The sequence below is a fragment of the Nansenia antarctica genome (assembly GCF_963989245.1).
Source record: "Nansenia antarctica genome assembly, chromosome: 14".
Taxonomy (NCBI): domain Eukaryota; kingdom Metazoa; phylum Chordata; class Actinopteri; order Argentiniformes; family Microstomatidae; genus Nansenia; species Nansenia antarctica.
Window position 1 is genome coordinate 32,186,860 of NC_137684.1, and position 20,757 is coordinate 32,207,616.

At 46.7% G+C, this 20,757-nt stretch overlaps 2 protein-coding genes across 2 annotated transcripts; both read left to right on the plus strand.

The window, feature by feature from the left end:
* Positions 1-13,909: 13,909 nt before the first annotated feature.
* On the plus strand, positions 13,910-15,094 carry LOC308170084 (E3 ubiquitin-protein ligase TRIM35-like; the record flags this gene model as incomplete). The annotated part of the gene is made up of 1 exon (XM_080544816.1): positions 13,910-15,094. One exon carries the CDS (start codon positions 13,910-13,912, stop codon positions 15,092-15,094), a length of 1,185 nt encoding a protein of 394 aa, XP_080400942.1.
* A 2,814-nt stretch (positions 15,095-17,908) lies between these two features.
* LOC308170364 (E3 ubiquitin-protein ligase TRIM35-like) lies at positions 17,909-19,327 on the plus strand (the record flags this gene model as incomplete). The annotated part of the gene is made up of 1 exon (XM_080545144.1): positions 17,909-19,327. One exon carries the CDS (start codon positions 17,909-17,911, stop codon positions 19,325-19,327), a length of 1,419 nt encoding a protein of 472 aa, XP_080401270.1.
* Positions 19,328-20,757: the final 1,430 nt, after the last annotated feature.

Genomic DNA, 20,757 nt, shown 5'->3' on the forward strand with positions numbered 1-20,757 from the left:
GTCCACCATAATAGCGACAAAGGGTGCCTTTTTAATCTCCATTTTGATCTCTTCTTCCATCACTTCAGCAATAGCAAAAATCAGGTCGTTTTGTATTTTGCCTGACGTCCCAGTAAACACTTTGTTTGTGGACAGGTGGTAATGTAAATCTGGGTTGTTTTCAGCCAGAAAAGAAAGAAGCTCAACGTAGTTTCCTCTGTTTGTGGACTTGGCGCTTTCATTGTGTCCCCTAAATGAAAGTTATTGTTTACCCAAAAACAGGACACAATCGATCAGTATTATCGATCAGTCAACGAAAGCTTTCGTTGTGAGGCTCCGTTTCCCTGCGCACTTTCAAAAGTTTCACATCTACCGGCATAGTTCCGCATCTCAATAGTGAATATCAATAGTGCGTATCAATAGTGCGTAGCAATAGTGCGTATCCAATCAAAAGACGTGCTGGGTGCTGACATCATTGAGCCTTACAGCAGGCGCCGTTGTTGCTTTTGCTCGCATCTACGTAGGTTTACTAGGTACGCCACAGGTTTTCTCGTTCCAATGTTAAGTTACAGGTCGAATCCGCAGCACCGTTTAATGTGAAGGCGGGCAGATTTTTGAGCCCCCTAGCAACACATTTTGATTGGATAAAAGCTCTAACATAAAGGCCAGCCCTCCAAATCTCAATCGGAGACTGGAAGCAGCGCAACCAAGAGGAAAGCTATGAAATGAAGAGAATAGACTATGGGGAATCATTAATACATATTTGTGGAAAATATATATTAAAATAAAATGTATATTCTGATGATGTTTAGGCCAGCAGAGAAGGCCTTGCTGGCCCTGACGGCACACCACTGGGTTTTCAAAGCACCTGTGAACTGGTCTCAGACACGATCCCAAGTCACATGCTAACCAAACAGTGTTCAGAAATGCAAAGACCATCTGGGGAAATCTACACATCTCAGGTGGTTTAGAAGAGTTTGACTGTGGAACACAGAGATGTGAAACCTACAGACTGGAAAGATCTAGACGTATCTGATCTGATTTTGATGGGTCTGTCAGGTCTGTCAGTGGGCAGCAAAAAAAAAACAGACTGACAAGATCTGAGCCAATCAACTTGAGATAAATCTAGATTTCATCAGACAAGCCATTGGTGTTGCAGATTAGAACACAAACTGACTGGAATAACAAATAAACGTAACGTTATTGGATCAGCTCACTAGCTTGTCGCTCATCAGCTTGCTCTTTCCTCTGAAAAGCACGTTTGACACATCCTCCATTTATAGGAGACATGTAATTAGACTCAGGCGTGGCCAATTAGGACACAACACACCTGATGCCCCTCCACTCATTAAGAAGGTATGGAAGATCAATGGCTGTGTTCAAAATGGCATACTAGCATACTAGCATACTCAATGAGTATATACTGCATACTGCCTACTAAATTCATAATAAGTATGCCAATACCAGCCGACCGTTTACACTGCAGTATGCATACTGCCTCGCAGAATGCATTTCGCACTGGCCGGACCGGGAGTGGGGATTTTAAATCCTCCATTTTAAACCTCCATTGGCTAAAAGCTGTAATTTTGGCTCTACAAGTGTTAAACATGTCATTTTAAGTTTTAATATGTTTTCAGGCGAGAGGCGAGAAAGTAACCATATATATTCCCAAAATGTGTCCAGTTTATCAAAATAACGTGTTCGCTAGCTACATTACGTTGCTTAGATACCTACACTGCGGAGTTCCACAGAAACATTGTAACATAATTGCTAAACAAGTTGTAAAATGATTTGGGGGGCCAATATCTTTAGCTAGTTAAAGTAACTAGCTTACTATATTGTTGTCTTAGTAGTTGGTAAAAGAAAAGGATTAATATAAATATATATGAGCAATAACGTATCGTGGGCTTGCTGCAGCAAGCACAATAACAACCAACATGTCTGTCTGAAGCTACAATACTGGGACCAGTGTTCCCAACTTGGCGACTTTGTCGCTATATCTGGCGACTTTCCAGACCCCCCTGGTGACTTAATAAGTAAAAAGCGACCAGCGACAAATTTAGCTACTTCTTCTGGTCATTTGGGGAATTACTGTAACGCATCTAACATATCCCGTGATCCGAGATTCACGTTACAATCAGTGCTGCCAACTTGGCGACTTTGTCGCTATATATGGCGACTTTCCAGATCCCCTTGGTGACTTAACTAGTCAAAAGCGACCAGCGACAAATCTAGGTACTTTTTCTGGTCATTTGGGGAATTACTGTAAAGTAGTTAACATATCCCATCACAACAATGATTTTGTACCGTTGAGTATAATATTTGTAGATATGTTTTTGTTGAAATAATATTCACTCAGTCTTTTAGTTTCACACTCAAAAATCCCTCAAACGGTTCACCCTCTCAGTCAGCTTAGCTAGCTATCATAGCCTAGGTCATTAACCATAATGGATCAGTCAAAACGTATAGCAAAAAGGGTTAGGGTCACTTTTCAAGTGATTGCAGTTAGCCTGATTAGACTGGATTTAGTCCGTTTTTCATCTGCTGTTAAAATAAATAAATACCCAGCGTAGCCTGGAGTTGACCTGAGTTTCCCTATGTTATGTGGTAAGTGTGGTGTGTGGAGTTTGTACAGTATTGTCGCTACTTTCCTCAAGTGCTCAAACTGTTTGCTTTGCCTCAGATGATACATTTGTGATATTTAACTTTATAATCAAATGTATCCTTATGGCCATTAAAGTGACTTCACTTTGTGTATGGGGGCGTTGTATGCTGTAGCATTAAGATCTCTCTTCACTGGAACTAAGGGACCTAACACAAACCATGAAAAACAGACCATAATTGTGTCCACATACTTTTGGCTATGTATGTAGCGTATCATACTGTATGGCGTGAAACGTGAAAAGGGTCCCAGCTGTTTTTGCACATTATAGAACCAGTGACTGAAATTATACAAATGTTCCTCAATCACTTTAAAATAGTCCACATCTGAACTTGGCGTGAGGCTTCAGACTAGGAGAAGCACGTAGATGACCAGGATATGGAAGAACGTGTGTGTGTGTGTGTGTGTGTAGAAGCAGTGTTCCTCAACAAACAAAAAAGGGGGGAAATAGCTTTAGCATACAAGGTAGTACTTACCTAGCCTTAGCTAACGTTAGCCTTTAGGCATTCACTTCAAGTGGTTACGATAAGGGTAAGGCAAACTAAAATAACTTTTGTCAAAATTGATGCAATTCCGCCTCGAACTCACAGTGTTAGGATTGCAAGTTATTATTATTATTATTATTATTATTATTATTATCATTATAACAAATCAGCAATGAATGTCAGCTCAATTCATCTGATAAATAAGATTGAATCAAAACAGAACCAATGCAAACAATTAGCTATGTTGAAAATCTTGACTGATTAGTAATACAACAGGGGGTAAACTTGTGCCCTTTTTTTTAGGGTTATAGGTTAGATTGAACTTCCCTGGAGAGACGTGAGAGGCACCACACGTGAGCACAGTTAGACAGTGATGTGTCCCCATCCCGGGCCTAACCCTAACCCCATCCCGGGCCTAACCCTAACCCCATCCCGGGCCTAACCCTAACCCCATCCCGGGCCTAACCCTAACCCCATCCCGGGCCTAACCCTAACCCCATCCCGGGCCTAACCCTAACCCCATCCCGGGCCTAACCCTAACCCCATCCCGGGCCTAACCCTAACCCCATCCCGGGCCTAACCCTAACCCCATCCCGGGCCTAACCCTAACCCCATCCCGGGCCTAACCCTAACCCCATCCCGGGCCTAACCCTAACCCCATCCCGGGCCTAACCCTAACCCCATCCCGGGCCTAACCCTAACCCCATCCCGGGCCTAACCCTAACCCCATCCCGGGCCTAACCCTAACCCCATCCCGGGCCTAACCCTAACCCCATCCCGGGCCGTTTCAGTTTCCAAATGAGCTCATGGGAACGACTCAGGTCGTTGCTCAGACAGAAAGCTCTGCCGTTGCTCTGCGGTTGGTTGTTTGCTTCACTCTGCGGAGTTCGGCAGAAAGGATGATGAGAGGGGAGGGAGGTTGTGAGAGAAAGAGTGATGGGATGGAGAGAGTGAGAGGAGGGAGAAACGGAGCCAGATGAGGAATGTTAGCGTTAGCATGCTACTGTCTGGAGCGTTTAGAGTCATACGGTATTCTGCCTCGTAACAAAAAAATATTCTCTCTGGCTCACCACAGAGAGAGGGTGTGGGGGAGGGAGAGAGAGAGAGTGTGGGGGAGGGAGAGAGAGGGTGTGGGGGAGAGAGAGAGAGAGAGAGTGTGTGAGGGAGAGAGAGAGAGTGTGTGGGGGAGGGAGAGAGAGAGAGGGTGTGGGGGAGGGAGAGAGAGGGTGTGGGGGAGGGAGAGAGAGGGTGTGGGGGAGGGAGAGAGAGGGTGTGGGGGAGGGAGAGAGAGAGAGTGTGTGGGGGAGGGAGAGAGAGGATGTGGGGGAGGGAGAGAGAGAGAGAGAGGGTGTGGGGGAGGGAGAGAGAGAGGGTGTGGGGGAGGGAGAGAGAGAGAGTGTGGGGGAGGGAGAGAGAGAGAGAGAGGGTGTGGGGGAGGGAGAGAGAGAGAGGGTGTGTGGGGGAGAGAGAGAGAGAGGGTGTGAGGGAGGGAGAGAGAGAGAGAGAGGGTGTGGGGGAGGGAGAGAGAGAGAGAGAGGGTGTGGGGGAGGGGGAGAGAGAGAGTGTAGTACTGCACTCTGAGGAGGTAGTCGTCGTGTCTAGCACAGAAGAAACGTTGTTACAGGTCAGAACCAGATGTTACGAGAATCCGTGGTACATGGTGGATATCGGCACAGCTAGGGGGTGTATATATAACGGCACTCCGCTTAGCGCCTAACCACCCCGCTAGCTGTGCCGATATCCACAATATACCACGGCTTCTCGTTACATAACGCTTACATATCATATCATATCAAAGGCCCAACGGTCTGAGCAGCTCTTAGACATCCCTGGTCTGGCAGAGAGGTCCAGAGGCCTGGTGTGGGTTCTGGTTCTGGGTGCATGACATAGTTTGGCTTGAGTTTGACTCTGAGTGATAATTAGATCAGCAGACCACAGAGTATAAATAAACATCACTGAATCAATCTGTGTTATTATGTCTGTCAGGCTGACATGCCTTTACACACCCTTGGTTTTTTATTGGTTAGTGACCACACACACACACACACATACACAGGGCAAGTTCTCCGGCACGGTGCCGGATTTCCGGCGCGGGGGAATTTTGAGCAAAAAATATATAAAAAATGTGAATTAAAAAATCACATGCTATTTGTTGTTGTACATCGTAATTTAAAGAGTCATCTTCAGCAAAGAGACAGTTCCGCCTACCAATGGTATCACATTGCTCAAGCCAACCAACGACTTCTAGCCAATCGGAGGCAGAAGCCTTGTTCGATTTTTTGATGATGATCTGGCCAAAGTAACAACACAACACCTAGTCAGCAGGAAAGTAAACATCGCCAACTCATCAGCCCTCATGCAGGAGCTCAAAGATATCCTGGAGTCCAATGGTCTTGACTGGTCACTAGTCATCAGTATTCTACTTGATGTCGATCTATTGATCTATTGTTATAGGGATAGTGGCTTAATAAGTGATGCAATCAGTTTGGCCTTAAGTAATTTAATCAGTTTGTTCTTTTAAAGACATCTAAATATATTATTTTATTTTGTATTGAGTATAAAACAGTATTAATGCATTTAAACATTGAGACAAGAAGCTGTCTCTCTATTTACAAACAGAAGCCACAAGCTACCGGTAAACTTATTAGCAACGATGGCGAAATATGTTCTAGGGATAGACATAGGAACTACTTCAATCAAGGTCGTCTTATTCGATATTTGTTCAAAAAACGTATCGGAGAGTTTCTCTTTGCCAACGACGGCAGATGTCGTCATCGATGAATCACATGTATGTGGTACTAACTGTGTTCAAATAGTTTCCTGTTTATCCAGTCTGCATTTAATTGTTTCTTCTGAAAATGCCTATATGCTTTCCAATGTAGGCTAAAGAACAAGATACTGGAATAAAAACTCTGAATGAGTGCATCGCCTCTCTGACCAGAGACAAGCTTCAGAAGGTCATTAAAGTTGGGGTGTCTGCATGCATGGTGTTTTGTTCTGGAAAGCAAAAACAGGTAGGCTAAATATGGTACCCAATATGGCACATGTTCATTAGATTTTTAAGAAAATCCCAGTGCTACTTTGGTGAACCAAATCCTGTCTTATCTACCACCCAGGGTGTGATTGGTCCAATGGAAACCTCTTCAGACCCAGAGACACTAGTCAGCTGATCACCTGGCAAGATGGACCCTGCAGCAGTGATTTCCTGTCCACTCTTCCAAAACCAGACTCACATCTCAGTGTCGCCACAGGCTTTGGTTGTGCTGCCATATTCTGCTACATGAGACACAGGTACACACAGCATGCACACATGACCAGACTGACTGCCAATAATAGACACAGTATGTTATATAGGTCATTGTCAACCTCCTCCAGTTTGAATTATTTAAATTGTCATATTAATCCGATCCAAATAAGTGTGTGTGTGTGTTTAATATACTGTATATGTTATGGTACATGTGGGAAAACTAGGGTTAGGGTTAGGTGCTAGGGTGACATGGTACATGCTGGCATGTCTAACCCTAACCCTAACCCCAAACCTACCCCTACCCCTAACCCTAACCCTAGTTTTCCCACATGTACCGTTTTCTGGTTTATATATATATGTTACGGTACATGTGGGAAAACTAGGGTTAGGGTTAGGTGCTAGGGTGACTTGGTACATGCTGGCATGTCTAACCCTAACCCTAACCCTAACCCTAACCCTAGTTTTCCCACATGTACCATATTCCCACATGTACCGTAACATATATATATATATATATATATATATATATATATATATCATTTGAATACAGGCCAGGGTTTCTGGCTGATTTGACAGTGGCAGGATCCATCCATGACTATGTGGTATCCATGCTGTGTGGTTTGGAGAGATGTGCAATGACTTCCCAGAATGCAGCCAGCTGGGGCTACTTTAACACTGCCACCAACCAGTGGAACAAGGACATGTGAGTATATACTGTCTAAAAATGGTGCTGTCCTACTACAAAGTATGCATGGGTTAGAGTGTGTTTTACATCTATGGACAAACGTGTTATGCCCCTCTCATTAGATACACTGGAAACTACTACTACTACTACTACTATTTAACTCTTTGTATTTAATGCGTCCAAGTTTAAAGGGTGTTACCACTAATTGTGTGTGTTGTTGTGTGTTAGCTAACATGCGTGTGTGTGTGTGTGTGTGTGTGTGTGTGTGTGTGTGTGCGTGCGTGTGTGTGTATGTGCGTGCGTGTGTGTGTGTGTGTGTGTGTGTGCGTGCGTGTGTGTGTATGTGCGTGCGTGTGTGTGTGTGTGTGCGTGCGTGTGTGTGTGTGTGTGTGCGTGCGTGTGTGTGTGTGTGTGCGTGTGTGTGTGTGTCTATGCGTGTTTTGGGGGGTCTTTTGGCCTGGCCTCCCTCCTCATCTCTTCCTCTTTTGACTCAGAAAGCTTCATCAATTGGGGGTGCTGCCCATACTTTATATGCCAAGAAATCATCCAACACAGCCTCCCCTCCTCCCCCCCTCCCCTCCTCCCCCCACCCCCTCCCTCAGAGCCCCTCCCCCCCTCAGCTTGGGAATACATCGCAGATCCGGCTGGAAATTCCGGCAGAGCATTGTCACATTGGAGTGGGCCGTTGCTATGGTGACCCACAGTGCACGGGTGTGTGTGTGTGTGTGTGTGTGTGTGTGTGTGTGTGTGTGTGTGTGTGTGTGTGAAAGTGTGAGAAAGCGTGTCCTCCTATGTTTAAATGAGTTCTGGAGGAGGGAGTGAGAGTGAGATCATGTCACACCACCAGGGGACACGGTCACCCCCCCCCAACATGGTCAGCCCCCCCACCCCCAAACACACACACACACACACACACACACACACACCACACACACACACAAATGACCGGCACTTCTGTCGCTCTGCCTGTGTGAGAGGTGTCATAGTGTTCCATTCTGATTTATGGCACAAGTGTTGGTTTGGATCCTATAGATCAGTGTTTCTCAACCCTCTCCTCGGGGACCACCAGCCGTTCCACACATTTGATCTGTTCCACCACCAGCACACCTGATTCAACTAATCAAGTGCAAAGCAATTATGGTCTGTTAACCTAACCCTAACCCTAATGCTGTTAACCACCTTCTGTTAACCTAACCCTCTCCCTCTCTCTCTCTCTCTCTCTCTCTCTCTCTCTCTCTCTCTCTCTCTCTCTCTCTCTCTCTCTCTCTCTCTCTCTCTCTCTCTCTCTCTCTCTCTCTCTCTCTCTCTCTCTCTCTCTCTCTCTCTCTCTCTCTCTCTCTCTCTCTCTCTCTCTCTCTCTCTCTCTCTCTCTCTCTCTGTCTTTCACACACAAACACACACACGCATACACACACGCACACAAACACACACACAAACACATGGGAGAGGAGGTTTGCTTCTCACCCTGAGCGCCTGTGTTCTCAGGCTGTGTGTCTCTCCCACTGTGGCTTCTGAGACGACAGAGAGAGGGGAAGGCAGGGTGTCCGCGGTGTCTTGAAAAGTATTAAAAAGTTGATAAATCAATTTTGGGAAAATCAAGACCCTTAATAAGTATTAAAAAGTCTTATCACGATTTTATGAGGTCTTGAAATTTTGTAGCTATTTTTCTGAATTAGACTCCAAAGAGTAACTCTTAGTCCAAAGAGTTTGAGTCCTAAAACCTTTAGTAAGAATTTATTGGTTTTATTAAAAAACAAAGAATGAACCGGAAATTCTGTTGCATGATAGGTGGTCTAGTCTATTGCAAACTAAAACTGTCCTCAAACTAAAAAGTTAAAGGTGTCACTGATGTTCACGGTTACAGCTCGAAGTGGCGGTGAGGTCTGGAAAAATATTGACAAGGTCTTTAAAAAGTCTTAGAAAGTTATTGAAATTAACCTCAAGATTCCTGTATATACCCTGGGAAGGAGAGAAAGAGAGGGAGTGGAAGAGAGAGAGACAGAGAAAAGGAGAATCTGGTTGGACAAACTGTTACTGTTGGCTTGTGTGGTAGAGCAGGAGGGAAGAAGCCATAGACTGTCCATGGATAAGGAATGAGAGAGAGAGAGAGAGAGGAAGAGGAAGAGGGAGAAATAGAGCAAAGGATAGGCAGAAAGAGAGGAGGGGAGATGAGGAACAGACGCAGAGAAAATAAAAACACAGAGCAAGATCTTATCTTAAATTTACAGACTTTAAACGAGAACGAGCTTGATAGAGACAGACAGAAGTGTTTGAATCGACACACAGACTCGCCATAATTGAGTACATGTGACCGACATAGTCGACAGACAGACAGACAGACAGACGCTACTGAGACACAGAAGATATGAGTGTGTGTGTGTGAGTGAGTGTGTAAGAAGGAGTGTTGTGTGTGTGTGTGTGTGTGTGTGTGTGAGTCCCTCTGTGCCTCTGCAGAACGGCAGCAGCAGGTGAACCGGGGACACACTGACATCAACATGCAGCACACAGCTACTGTATACACACACACCAGAGAGAGGGAGGGAGGGAGGGAGGGAGGGAGGGTGTGGGGGAGGGAGAGAGAGAGAGGGTGTGGGGGAGAGAGAGAGAGAGAGAGTGTGGGGAGGGAGAGAGGGTGTTGGGGGAGGAGAGAGAGAGGGTGTGGGGGAGGGGAGAGAGAGAGAGGGTGTGGGGGAGAGAGAGAGAGAGGGTGTGGGGGAGGGAGAGAGGGTGTGGGGGAGGGAGAGAGAGAGTGTGGGGGAGGGAGAGAGAGAGGGTGTGGGGGGGAGAGAGGGTGTGGGGAGGGAGAGAGAGAGGATGTGGGGGAGGGAGAGAGAGAGAGGGTGTGGGGGAGGTAGAGAGAGAGTGTGGGGGAGGGAGAGAGAGGGGTGTGGGGGAGGGAGAGAGAGAGGTGGGGGAGGGAGAGAGAGAGTGTGGGGGAGAGAGAGAGGGTGTGGGGGAGAGAGAGAGGGTGTGGGGGAGGTAGAGAGAGGGTGTGGGGGAGGGAGAGAGAGAGAGTGTGTGGGGGAGGGAGAGAGAGGGTGTGGGGGAGGGAGAGAGAGGGTGTGGGGGAGAGAGAGAGAGGGTGTGGGGGAGGGAGAGAGAGAGTGTGTGGGGGAGGGAGAGAGAGGGTGTGGGGGAGGGAGAGAGAGGGTGTGGGGGAGAGAGAGAGAGGGTGTGGGGGAGGGAGAGAGAGAGAGTGTGTGGGGGAGGGAGAGAGAGGGTGTGGGGGAGGGAGAGAGAGGGTGTGGGGGGGGAGAGAGAGAGGGTGTGGGGGGGGGAGAGAGAGGGTGTGGGGGAGGGAGAGAGAGAGTGTGTGGGGGAGGGAGAGAGAGGATGTGGGGGAGGGAGAGAGAGAGAGAGGGTGTGGGGGAGGAGAGAGAGAGAGGGTGTGGGGGAGAGAGAGAGAGAGGGTGTGGGGGAGGGAGAGAGAGAGGATGTGGGGGAGGGAGAGAGAGAGAGTGTGTGGGGGAGGGAGAGAGAGAGAGAGGGTGTGGGGGAGGGAGGGAGAGAGAGAGAGTGTGGGGGGAGGGAGGGAGAGAGAGAGAGAGTGTGGGGGAGGGAGAGAGAGAGAGAGGGTGTGGGGGAGGGAGAGAGAGAGAGAGAGAGGGTGTGGGGGAGGGAGAGAGAGAGAGTGTAGTACTGCACTCTGAGGAGGTAGTCGTCGTGTCTAGCACAGAAGAAACGTTGTTACAGGTCAGAACCAGATGTTACGAGAATCCGTGGTACATGGTGGATATCGGCACAGCTAGGGGGTGTATATATAACGGCACTCCGCTTAGCGCCTAACCACCCCGCTAGCTGTGCCGATATCCACAATATACCACGGCTTCTCGTTACATAACGCTTAAATATCATATCATATCAAAGGCCCAACGGTCTGAGCAGCTCTTAGACATCCCTGGTCTGGCAGAGAGGTCCAGAGGCCTGGTGTGGGTTCTGGTTCTGGGTGCATGACATAGTTTGGCTTGAGTTTGACTCTGAGTGATAATTAGATCAGCAGACCACAGAGTATAAATAAACATCACTGAATCAATCTGTGTTATTATGTCTGTCAGGCTGACATGCCTTTACACACCCTTGGTTTTTTATTGGTTAGTGACCACACACACACACACACACACACATACACAGGGCAAGTTCTCCGGCACGGTGCCGGATTTCCGGCGCGGGGGAATTTTGAGCAAAAAATATATTAAAAATGTGAATTAAAAATTCACATGCTATTTGTTGTTGTACATCGTAATTTAAAGAGTCATCTTCAGCAAAGAGACAGTTCCGCCTACCAATGGTATCACATTGCTCAAGCCAACCAACGACTTCTAGCCAATCGGAGGCAGAAGCCTTGTTCGATTTTTTGATGATGATCTGGCCAAAGTAACAACACAACACCTAGTCAGCAGGAAAGTAAACATCGCCAACTCATCAGCCCTCATGCAGGAGCTCAAAGATATCCTGGAGTCCAATGGTCTTGACTGGTCACTAGTCATCAGTATTCTACTTGATGTCGATCTATTGATCTATTGTTATAGGGATAGTGGCTTAATAAGTGATGCAATCAGTTTGGCCTTAAGTAATTTAATCAGTTTGTTCTTTTAAAGACATCTAAATATATTATTTTATTTTGTATTGAGTATAAAACAGTATTAATGCATTTAAACATTGAGACAAGAAGCTGTCTCTCTATTTACTAACAGAAGCCACAAGCTACCGGTAAACTTATTAGCAACGATGCCGAAATATGTACTAGGGATAGACATAGGAACTACTTCAATCAAGGTCGTCTTATTCGATATTTGTTCAAAAAACGTATCGGAGAGTTTCTCTTTGCCAACGACGGCAGATGTCGTCATCGATGAATCACATGTATGTGGTACTAACTGTGTTCAAATAGTTTCCTGTTTATCCAGTCTGCATTTAATTGTTTCTTCTGAAAATGCCTATATGCTTTCCAATGTAGGCTAAAGAACAAGATACTGGAATAAAAACTCTGAATGAGTGCATCGCCTCTCTGACCAGAGACAAGCTTCAGAAGGTCATTAAAGTTGGGGTGTCTGCATGCATGGTGTTTTGTTCTGGAAAGCAAAAACAGGTAGGCTAAATATGGTACCCAATATGGCACATGTTCATTAGATTTTTAAGAAAATCCCAGTGCTACTTTGGTGAACCAAATCCTGTCTTATCTACCACCCAGGGTGTGATTGGTCCAATGGAAACCTCTTCAGACCCAGAGACACTAGTCAGCTGATCACCTGGCAAGATGGACCCTGCAGCAGTGATTTCCTGTCCACTCTTCCAAAACCAGACTCACATCTCAGTGTCGCCACAGGCTTTGGTTGTGCTGCCATATTCTGCTACATGAGACACAGGTACACACAGCATGCACACATGACCAGACTGACTGCCAATAATAGACACAGTATGTTATATAGGTCATTGTCAACCTCCTCCAGTTTGAATTATTTAAATTGTCATATTAATCCGATCCAAATAAGTGTGTGTGTGTTTAATATACTGTATATGTTATGGTACATGTGGGAAAACTAGGGTTAGGGTTAGGTGCTAGGGTGACATGGTACATGCTGGCATGTCTAACCCTAACCCTACCCTAACCCTAACCCTAGTTTTCCCACATGTACCATATTCCCACATGTACCGTAACATATATATATATATATCATTTGAATACAGGCCAGGGTTTCTGGCTGATTTGACAGTGGCAGGATCCATCCATGACTATGTGGTATCCATGCTGTGTGGTTTGGAGAGATGTGCAATGACTTCCCAGAATGCAGCCAGCTGGGGCTACTTTAACACTGCCACCAACCAGTGGAACAAGGACATGTGAGTATATACTGTCTAAAAATGGTGCTGTCCTACTACAAAGTATGCATGGGTTAGAGTTTGTTTTACATCTATGGACAAACGTGTTATGCCCCTCTCATTAGATACACTGGAAACTACTACTACTACTACTACTACTACTACTACTACTACTACTACTACTACTACTACTATTTAACTCTTTGTATTTAATGCGTCCAAGTTTAAAGGGTGTTACCACTAATTGTGTGTGTTGTTGTGTGTTAGCTAACATGCGTGTGTGTGTGTGTGTGTGTGTGTGTGTGTGTGTGTGTGTGTGTGTGCACGCCGTAGTCTGAAGGATGCTGGCTTCCCTGGGTCCCTGCTCCCTGAGTGTGTGTCACTAGTCATCAGTATTCTACTTGATGTCGATCTATTGATCTATTGTTATAGTGATAGTGGCTTAATAAGTGATGCAATCAGTTTGGCCTTAAGTGATTTAATCAGTTTGTTCTTTTAAAGACATCTAAATATATTATTTTATTTTGTATTGAGTATAAAATAGTATTAATGCATTTTAACATTGAGACAAGAAGCTGTCTTCTGTACCCGCTCTCCCAATATCTCAAACTGTGACCCCCCTCCCCAAGAAAAAGTTTCATTTTTTCCCACTTTAAGCCCTGCATACACACACCTGACATAATTTTGCTTGTGACCCTTGAACACAGTGACGTGACTCATACCTTGTCTGAAGCTCCACCCTCTAACCTGTTGAGCACTTAACAGTGGCGAGCAGAAGTGAACCACACAGAAGGCTAACATTCAGCTCTCTGGTGCTGCCGTTCACTAGCATGCTCCACAACACTACATATGTGTGACTCTCTGAAGGACTTTACACTCATTTACCATCAACATTCAAAACTACCACAAAGGAAGAAGCAACACCGTAAAAAATCTGGATTTGACTTCTTACTGACTTCCAACTCGGTGAGTTTTCAGAAGTGAACTTTCACCTCAGAAGCCATTACAGGGGAGACGGAGGTGGTGAGAGAATGGCGTCTAAACCAAAAAAAGGGTCTGAGGTGCTCTGCAGTCTGCACAGTGAGCTACTTAAGCTCTTCTGTCTGGAGGATAAACAGCCCATCTGTGTAATATGTGTGAGGTCAAATCAGCATAGAAAACATGCCTGTTGCCTGGTAGATGAAGCTGTACTGGATCATAAGTGTGAACTCCAGACTGCACTGGAACCCTTAAAGGAGAAGCTGAAGACCTTTCAAGAGGTTAAACTGACTTGTGATGAAACAGCTAAACATATTCAGATCCAGGCCCTGCGCACAGAGAGGCAGATGAAGGAGGAGTTTGAGAAGCTTCACCAGTTTCTACGAGATGAAGAGAGAGTCAGGATCGCTGCACTGAGGGAGGAAGAGGAGCAGAAGAGTCAGGTGATGAAGAGGAAGATTGAGGGGCTGAGCGGAGAGATATCATCCCTTCCAGACACAATCACAGCCATGGAGGAGGAGCTAAAAGCTGATGACATCACATTCCTGCTGAACTTCAAGGCCTCCATGGACAGAGCCCAGAGCACACTGCCGGATCCAGAGAAGGTTTCAGGAGCGCTGATAGACGTGGCAAAGCACCTGGGCAACCTGCAGTTCAGAGTCTGGGAGAAGATGCAGGGAATAGTGGAATACACTCCTGTGATTCTGGACCCCAACACTGCAGACCCATGTCTCATCCTGTCTGAGGATCTGACCAGTGTGACACTCAGAGAAGAGGAACAGCAGCTTCCTGACAACCCAGAGAGGTTTGACACCTGTGGTGTGGTCCTGGGCTCTGAGGGCTTTGACTCAGGGACACACAGCTGGGACGTTGAGGTGGGGGGGAGTACAGGCTATGTCCTGGGTGTGATGACAGAGTCTGCAGACAGGAAGGGCTCAGGCTTTTTGTCTGGATCCTGGTGGCTTAGGTTTAATGATGGGGAGTTTCATACAGATGTTCCAGGTGTTCCAGACACTCCCCTCACAGTGAGCCAGAAGCCCCAGAGGGTCAGAGTGCAGCTGGACTGGGACAGAGGAGAGCTGTCATTCTCTGACCCTGACACTAACACACACCTACACACACTCACACACACCTTCACTGAGAAAGTCATTCCATGTATCTGGAATGTTTGTATCATTCATCCTCTGAGGGTGTTACCAGTGAAGGTGTCTGTATCCATGGTTACGCCTTCTGTCTAAACCAATGATGAGTACAAATGAGACGATTAAAATCTGTGATCGCGATACTGTTTTAAACTGACAGCATTTGACAAATACTACAGTAATTCCTAAACTAAATGTGCTATCGAATATTATTTAGTTAGAGTTGAGGAGATTTGAAGAGAGAATGAATGAATGAATGAATGAATGAATGATCTTTATTGTCATTGTACGGGTACAACGAAAATACTATTTCTATATATTACTCTTATTATATGTTACTCCCTCTGTCTGAACCAATGATGAGTAGGGATGTAACGATGCAGTTAATTATCAATACAAATATGAGACGATTCAAATCTGTGAAATTAAAAACTAATCGCGATACTGTTTTAAACTAACAGCATTTTACACACGTTGGAATATTACCGTAATTCCTCAACTAAATGTGCTATCGAAATAATTCGAAACACAACACACTGTATTAACATCTCGTCTGGGTTCAGCTTCTGTGTTCAACATCCCCAAATTGTCTCATGTCACCCCCCTCCTTCGCACCCTGCACTGGCTCCCGATAGCAGCTCGCATCAGATTTACGGCTGTCAGAACTGCAGAGTCACTACCCATCTTCCGTCGGAGACTGAAGACCTCCATCTCTTCAGGCTACACCTTAACTGCTCCTCCTGAGACATCTACCTCTACTGTGTCCCCTATGACTTCTACTGCCCCCCCCTGTAATGTTTCTCTGTTCTCCAGTGTCTATATAATAAAAATAAAATTAAAATAAAAACATTTTCCTTCTATCACTGAGACTGCCAATGGCCTAGATTACTCTTCCTGCTACGACTTCCTGCTTCTCTGTGAGAACACATCATATATATGTATGTTACGGTACATGTGGAAAGACGGTACATGTGGGAAAACTAGGGTTAGGGTTAGGGTTAAGGTTAGGGTTAGGGTTAGGGTTAGGGGTAGGGTAGGGTTAGGGTTAGGTGCTACGGTTAAGGTTAGGGTTAAGGTTAGGGTTAGGGGTAGGGTTAGGGTTAGGATAAGACATGCCAGCATGTACTAAGTCGACGTAGCACCTAACCCTAACCCTATTTTTCCCACATGTACCGTATTCCCACATGTACCGTAACATACATATATATATATATCAATATCATAATCATATATTGTCTTATACTACGGATAGATCCGGTCCATTGTCTCTATTGGTCAGTTTGCGTTCCAGCCGTGCCGATATCCATGACATACGCACGGCTAAATGGAATGTTGACACATCTTTTCATATTACTCTGCGTTTGTATATATTACGTTACACTCTTACCGTTGCTTAGCAACCGATAAACAACTGTTCAGCGGATGAATACACTTACAATAAAACATAGTTCCATTAAAATACATTAATTGAAAGTTTCTTCTATTGATATTGATAGATAAATGTGGTAACCGTTGTATAAAAGCGTTATGGAACGAGAAGCCGTGGTACATGGTGGATATCGGCACAGCTAGGGGGTGTAAAGATGACGGCACTCCGCTTCGCGCCTAACCACCCCGCTAGCTGTGCCGATATCCACGATATACCACGGCTTCTCGTTACATAACGCTTAAATATCATATCATATCAAAGGCCCAACAGTCTGAGCAGCTCTTAGACATCCCTGGTCTGGCAGAGAGGTCCAGAGGCCTGGTGTGGGTTCTGGTTCTGGGTGCATGACATAGTTTGGCATGGCTTGACCGTAGGGTGGTGGAGGTCCATAGGGGACAGCAGGTGTGACAGGTAGACACTAGGCAGGTCCATAGGGGACAGCAGGTGTGACAGGTAGACACTAGACAGGCCCATAGGGGACAGCAGGTGTGACAGGTAGACACTAGACAGGTCCATAGGGGACAGCAGGTGTGACAGGTAGACACTAGACAGGTCCATAGGGGACAGCAGGTGAGACAGGTAGACACTAGACAGGTCCATAGGGGACAGCAGGTGTGACAGGTAGACACTAGACAGGTCCATAGGGGACAGTAGGTGTGACAGGTAGACACTAGACAGGTCCATAGGGGACAGCAGGTGTGACAGGTAGACACTAGGCAGGTCCAATGCCCATCAGGGCTTTGTAGACCAACAGGAGAATTTAAGCGTAAATGTTTTGTTTGTTGGACAATTCTTTCTTTTTAAATAAACTGTATAACAGCAACTACATTCATCATTTGACCTCCGCAGCCCTCCTCAAAGCCCTATGTGATGTTTAATCCCACGGTTGTACCGGAACCCTCGTAGGTTACGACTAGCTCACTCTGGGTGATCATTAGATCAGCAGACGACAGAGTATAAATAAACATCACTGAGTCTGTGTTATTATGTATGTCAGGCTGACATGCCTTTACACTCACCAGGCCCCTGTTGGTGGTGTGTGTACACACCCTTGGTTTTCTATTGGTTAGTGACCACACACACACACACACGCACACACACACACACACACACACACACACACACACACCTGACATAATTCTGCTTGTGACCCTTGAACACAGTGACTCATACCTTGCCTGAAGCTCCACCCTCTTACCTGTTGAGCAGGAAACAGTGGAGAGCAGAAGTGAACCACACAGCAGGCTAACATTCAGCTCTCTGGTGCTGCCGTTCACTAGCATGCTCCACAACATCACATATGTAGGACTCTCTGAAGGACTTTACACTCATTTACCATCAACATTCAAAACTACCACAAAGGAAGAAGCAACACCGTAAAAAATCTGGATTTGACTTCCTGTTGACTTCAACTCGGTGAGTTTTCAGAAGTGAACTTTCACCTCAGAAGCCATTACAGGGGAGACGGAGGTGGTGAGAGAATGGCGTCTAAACCCTTTCTCTCTGAGGAGAATCTCTCCTGTCCTGTGTGCTGTGACATCTTCAAGGATCCTGTCCTCCTCCATTGTAGCCACAGCTTCTGTAAAACCTGTCTGCAGGTATTCTGGAAACAGAAAGACACTCAGGAATGTCCAATGTGCAGGAGGAAATCATCCAGACATCCTCCTTGTAACCTGGTGTTAAAGAACCTGTGTGAGGACTTCTTACAGGAGAGAAGTCAGAGAGCTGCAGCAGGGTCTGAAGTGCTCTGCAGTCTGCACAGTGAGAAACTTAAGCTCTTCTGTCTGGAGGATAAACAGCCCATCTGTGTGATTTGTCAGACTTCAAAACAGCACAAAAAACATGACTGTTGCCCGGTAGATGAAGCTGTACTGGACCATAAGAGTGAACTCCAGACTGCACTGAAACCCTTAAAGGAGAAGCTGATGACCTTTCAAGAGGTTAAACTGACTTGTGATGAAACAGCTAAACATATTCAGAGCCAGGCCCAGCGCACAGAGAGGCAGATGAAGGAGGAGTTTGAGAAGCTTCACCAGTTTCTACGAGATGAAGAGAGAGTCAGGATCGCTGCACTGAGGAAGGAAGAGGAGCAGAAGAGTCAGGTGATGAAGAGGAAGATTGAGGGGCTGAGCGGAGAGATATCATCCCTTTCAGACACAATCACAGCCATGGAGGAGGAGCTAAAAGCTGATGACATCACATTCCTGCTGAACTTCAAGGCCTCCATGGACAGAGCCCAGAGCACACTGCCGGATCCAGAGAAGGTTTCAGGAGCGCTGATAGACGTGGCAAAGCACCTGGGCAACCTGCAGTTCAGAGTCTGGGAGAAGATGCAGGGAATAGTGGAATACACTCCTGTGATTCTGGACCCCAACACTGCCCACCCATGGCTCTTCCTGTCTGAGGATCTGACCAGTGTGACAGACAGTGAAGAGGAACAGCAGCTTCCTGACAACCCAGAGAGGTTTGACTTCTATGCTGGGGTCCTGGGCTCTGAGGGCTTTGACTCAGGGACACACAGCTGGGACGTTGAGGTGGGGGGGAATACACACTATGAACTGGGTGTGATGACAGAGTCTGCAGACAGGAAGGGAGACTCAGGCTATTGGGATGGATCCTGGTGGCTTGGGTTTAATGATGGGGAGTTTTATACAGATGTTCCAGGTGCTCCATTCACTCCTCTCACAGTGAGCCAGAACCCCCAGAGGGTCAGAGTGCAGCTGGACTGGAACAGAGGAAAGCTGTCGTTCTCTGACCCTGACACTAACACACACCTACACACACTCACACACACCTTCACTGAGAAAGTCTTTCCATGTATCTGGAATGGTTGTAGTGTTCATCCTCTGAGGGTGTTACCAGTGAAGGTGTCTGTATCCATGGTTACTCCCTCTGTCTGAACCAATGATGAGTAGGGATGTAACGATGCAGTTAATTATCAATACAAATATGAGACGATTCAAATCTGTGAAATTAACAACTGATCGCGATACTGTTTTAAACTGACAGCATTTTACATGCGTTGGAATATTACCGTAATTCCTAAACTAAATGTTCTATCTAAATAATTAGAAACACAACACACTGTATTAACAACTGGTCTGAAGACCTTTATCTCTTCAGGTTACACCTGAACTGTGTCTCCTGAGACATCTACTACCCCCCAGCACTGTGTCTCCTGAGACATCTACTGCCCCCCAGCACTGCGTCTCCTGAGACATCTACTACCCCCCAGCACTGTGTCTCCTGAGACATCTACTACCCCCCAGCACTGCGTCTCCTGAGACATCTACTGCCCCCCAGCACTGCGTCTCCTGAGACATCTACTACCCCCCAGCACTGCGTCTCCTGAGACATCTACTGCCCCCCAGCACTGTGTCTCCTGAGACATCTACTACCCCCCAGCACTGTGTCTCCTGAGACATCTACTACCCCCCAGCACTGTGTCTCCTGAGACATCTACTACCCCCCAGCACTGTGTCTCCTGAGACATCTACTACCCCCCAGCACTGTGTCTCCTGAGACATCTACTACCCCCCAGCACTGTGTCTCCTGAGACATCTACTGCCCCCCAGCACTGTGTCTCCTGAGACATCTACTGCCCCCCAGCACTGTGTCTCCTGAGACATCTACTACCCTCCAGCACTGTGTCTCCTGAGACATCTACTACCCCCCAGCACTGTGTCTCCTGAGACATCTACTACCCCCCAGCACTGCGTCTCCTGAGACATCTACTACCCCCCAGCACTGTGTCTCCTGAGACATCTACTACCCCCCAGCACTGTGTCTCCTGAGACATCTACTACCCCCCAGCACTGTGTCTCCTGAGACATCTACTACCCCCCAGCACTGTGTCTCCTGAGACATCTACTACCCCCCAGCACTGTGTCTCCTGAGACATCTACTACCCCCAGCACTGTGTCTCCTGAGACATCTACTACCCCCCAGCACTGTGTCTCCTGAGACATCTACTACCCCCCAGCACTGAGACATCTACTACCCCCCCAGCACTGTGTCTCCTGAGACATCTACTACCCCCCAGCACTGTGTCTCCTGAGACATCTACTACCCCCCTGTACTGTGTCTCCTGAGACATCTACTACCCCCCAGCACTGTGTCTCCTGAGACATCTACTGCCCCCCAGCACTGCGTCTCCTGAGACATCTACTGCCCCCCAGCACTGTGTCTCCTGATACATCTACTACCCGCCAGCACTGTGTCTCCTGAGACATCTACTACCCCCCAGCACTGTGTCTCCTGAGACATCTACTGCCCCCCAGCACTGTGTCTCCTGAGACATCTACTGCACCCCAGCACTGTGTCTCCTGAG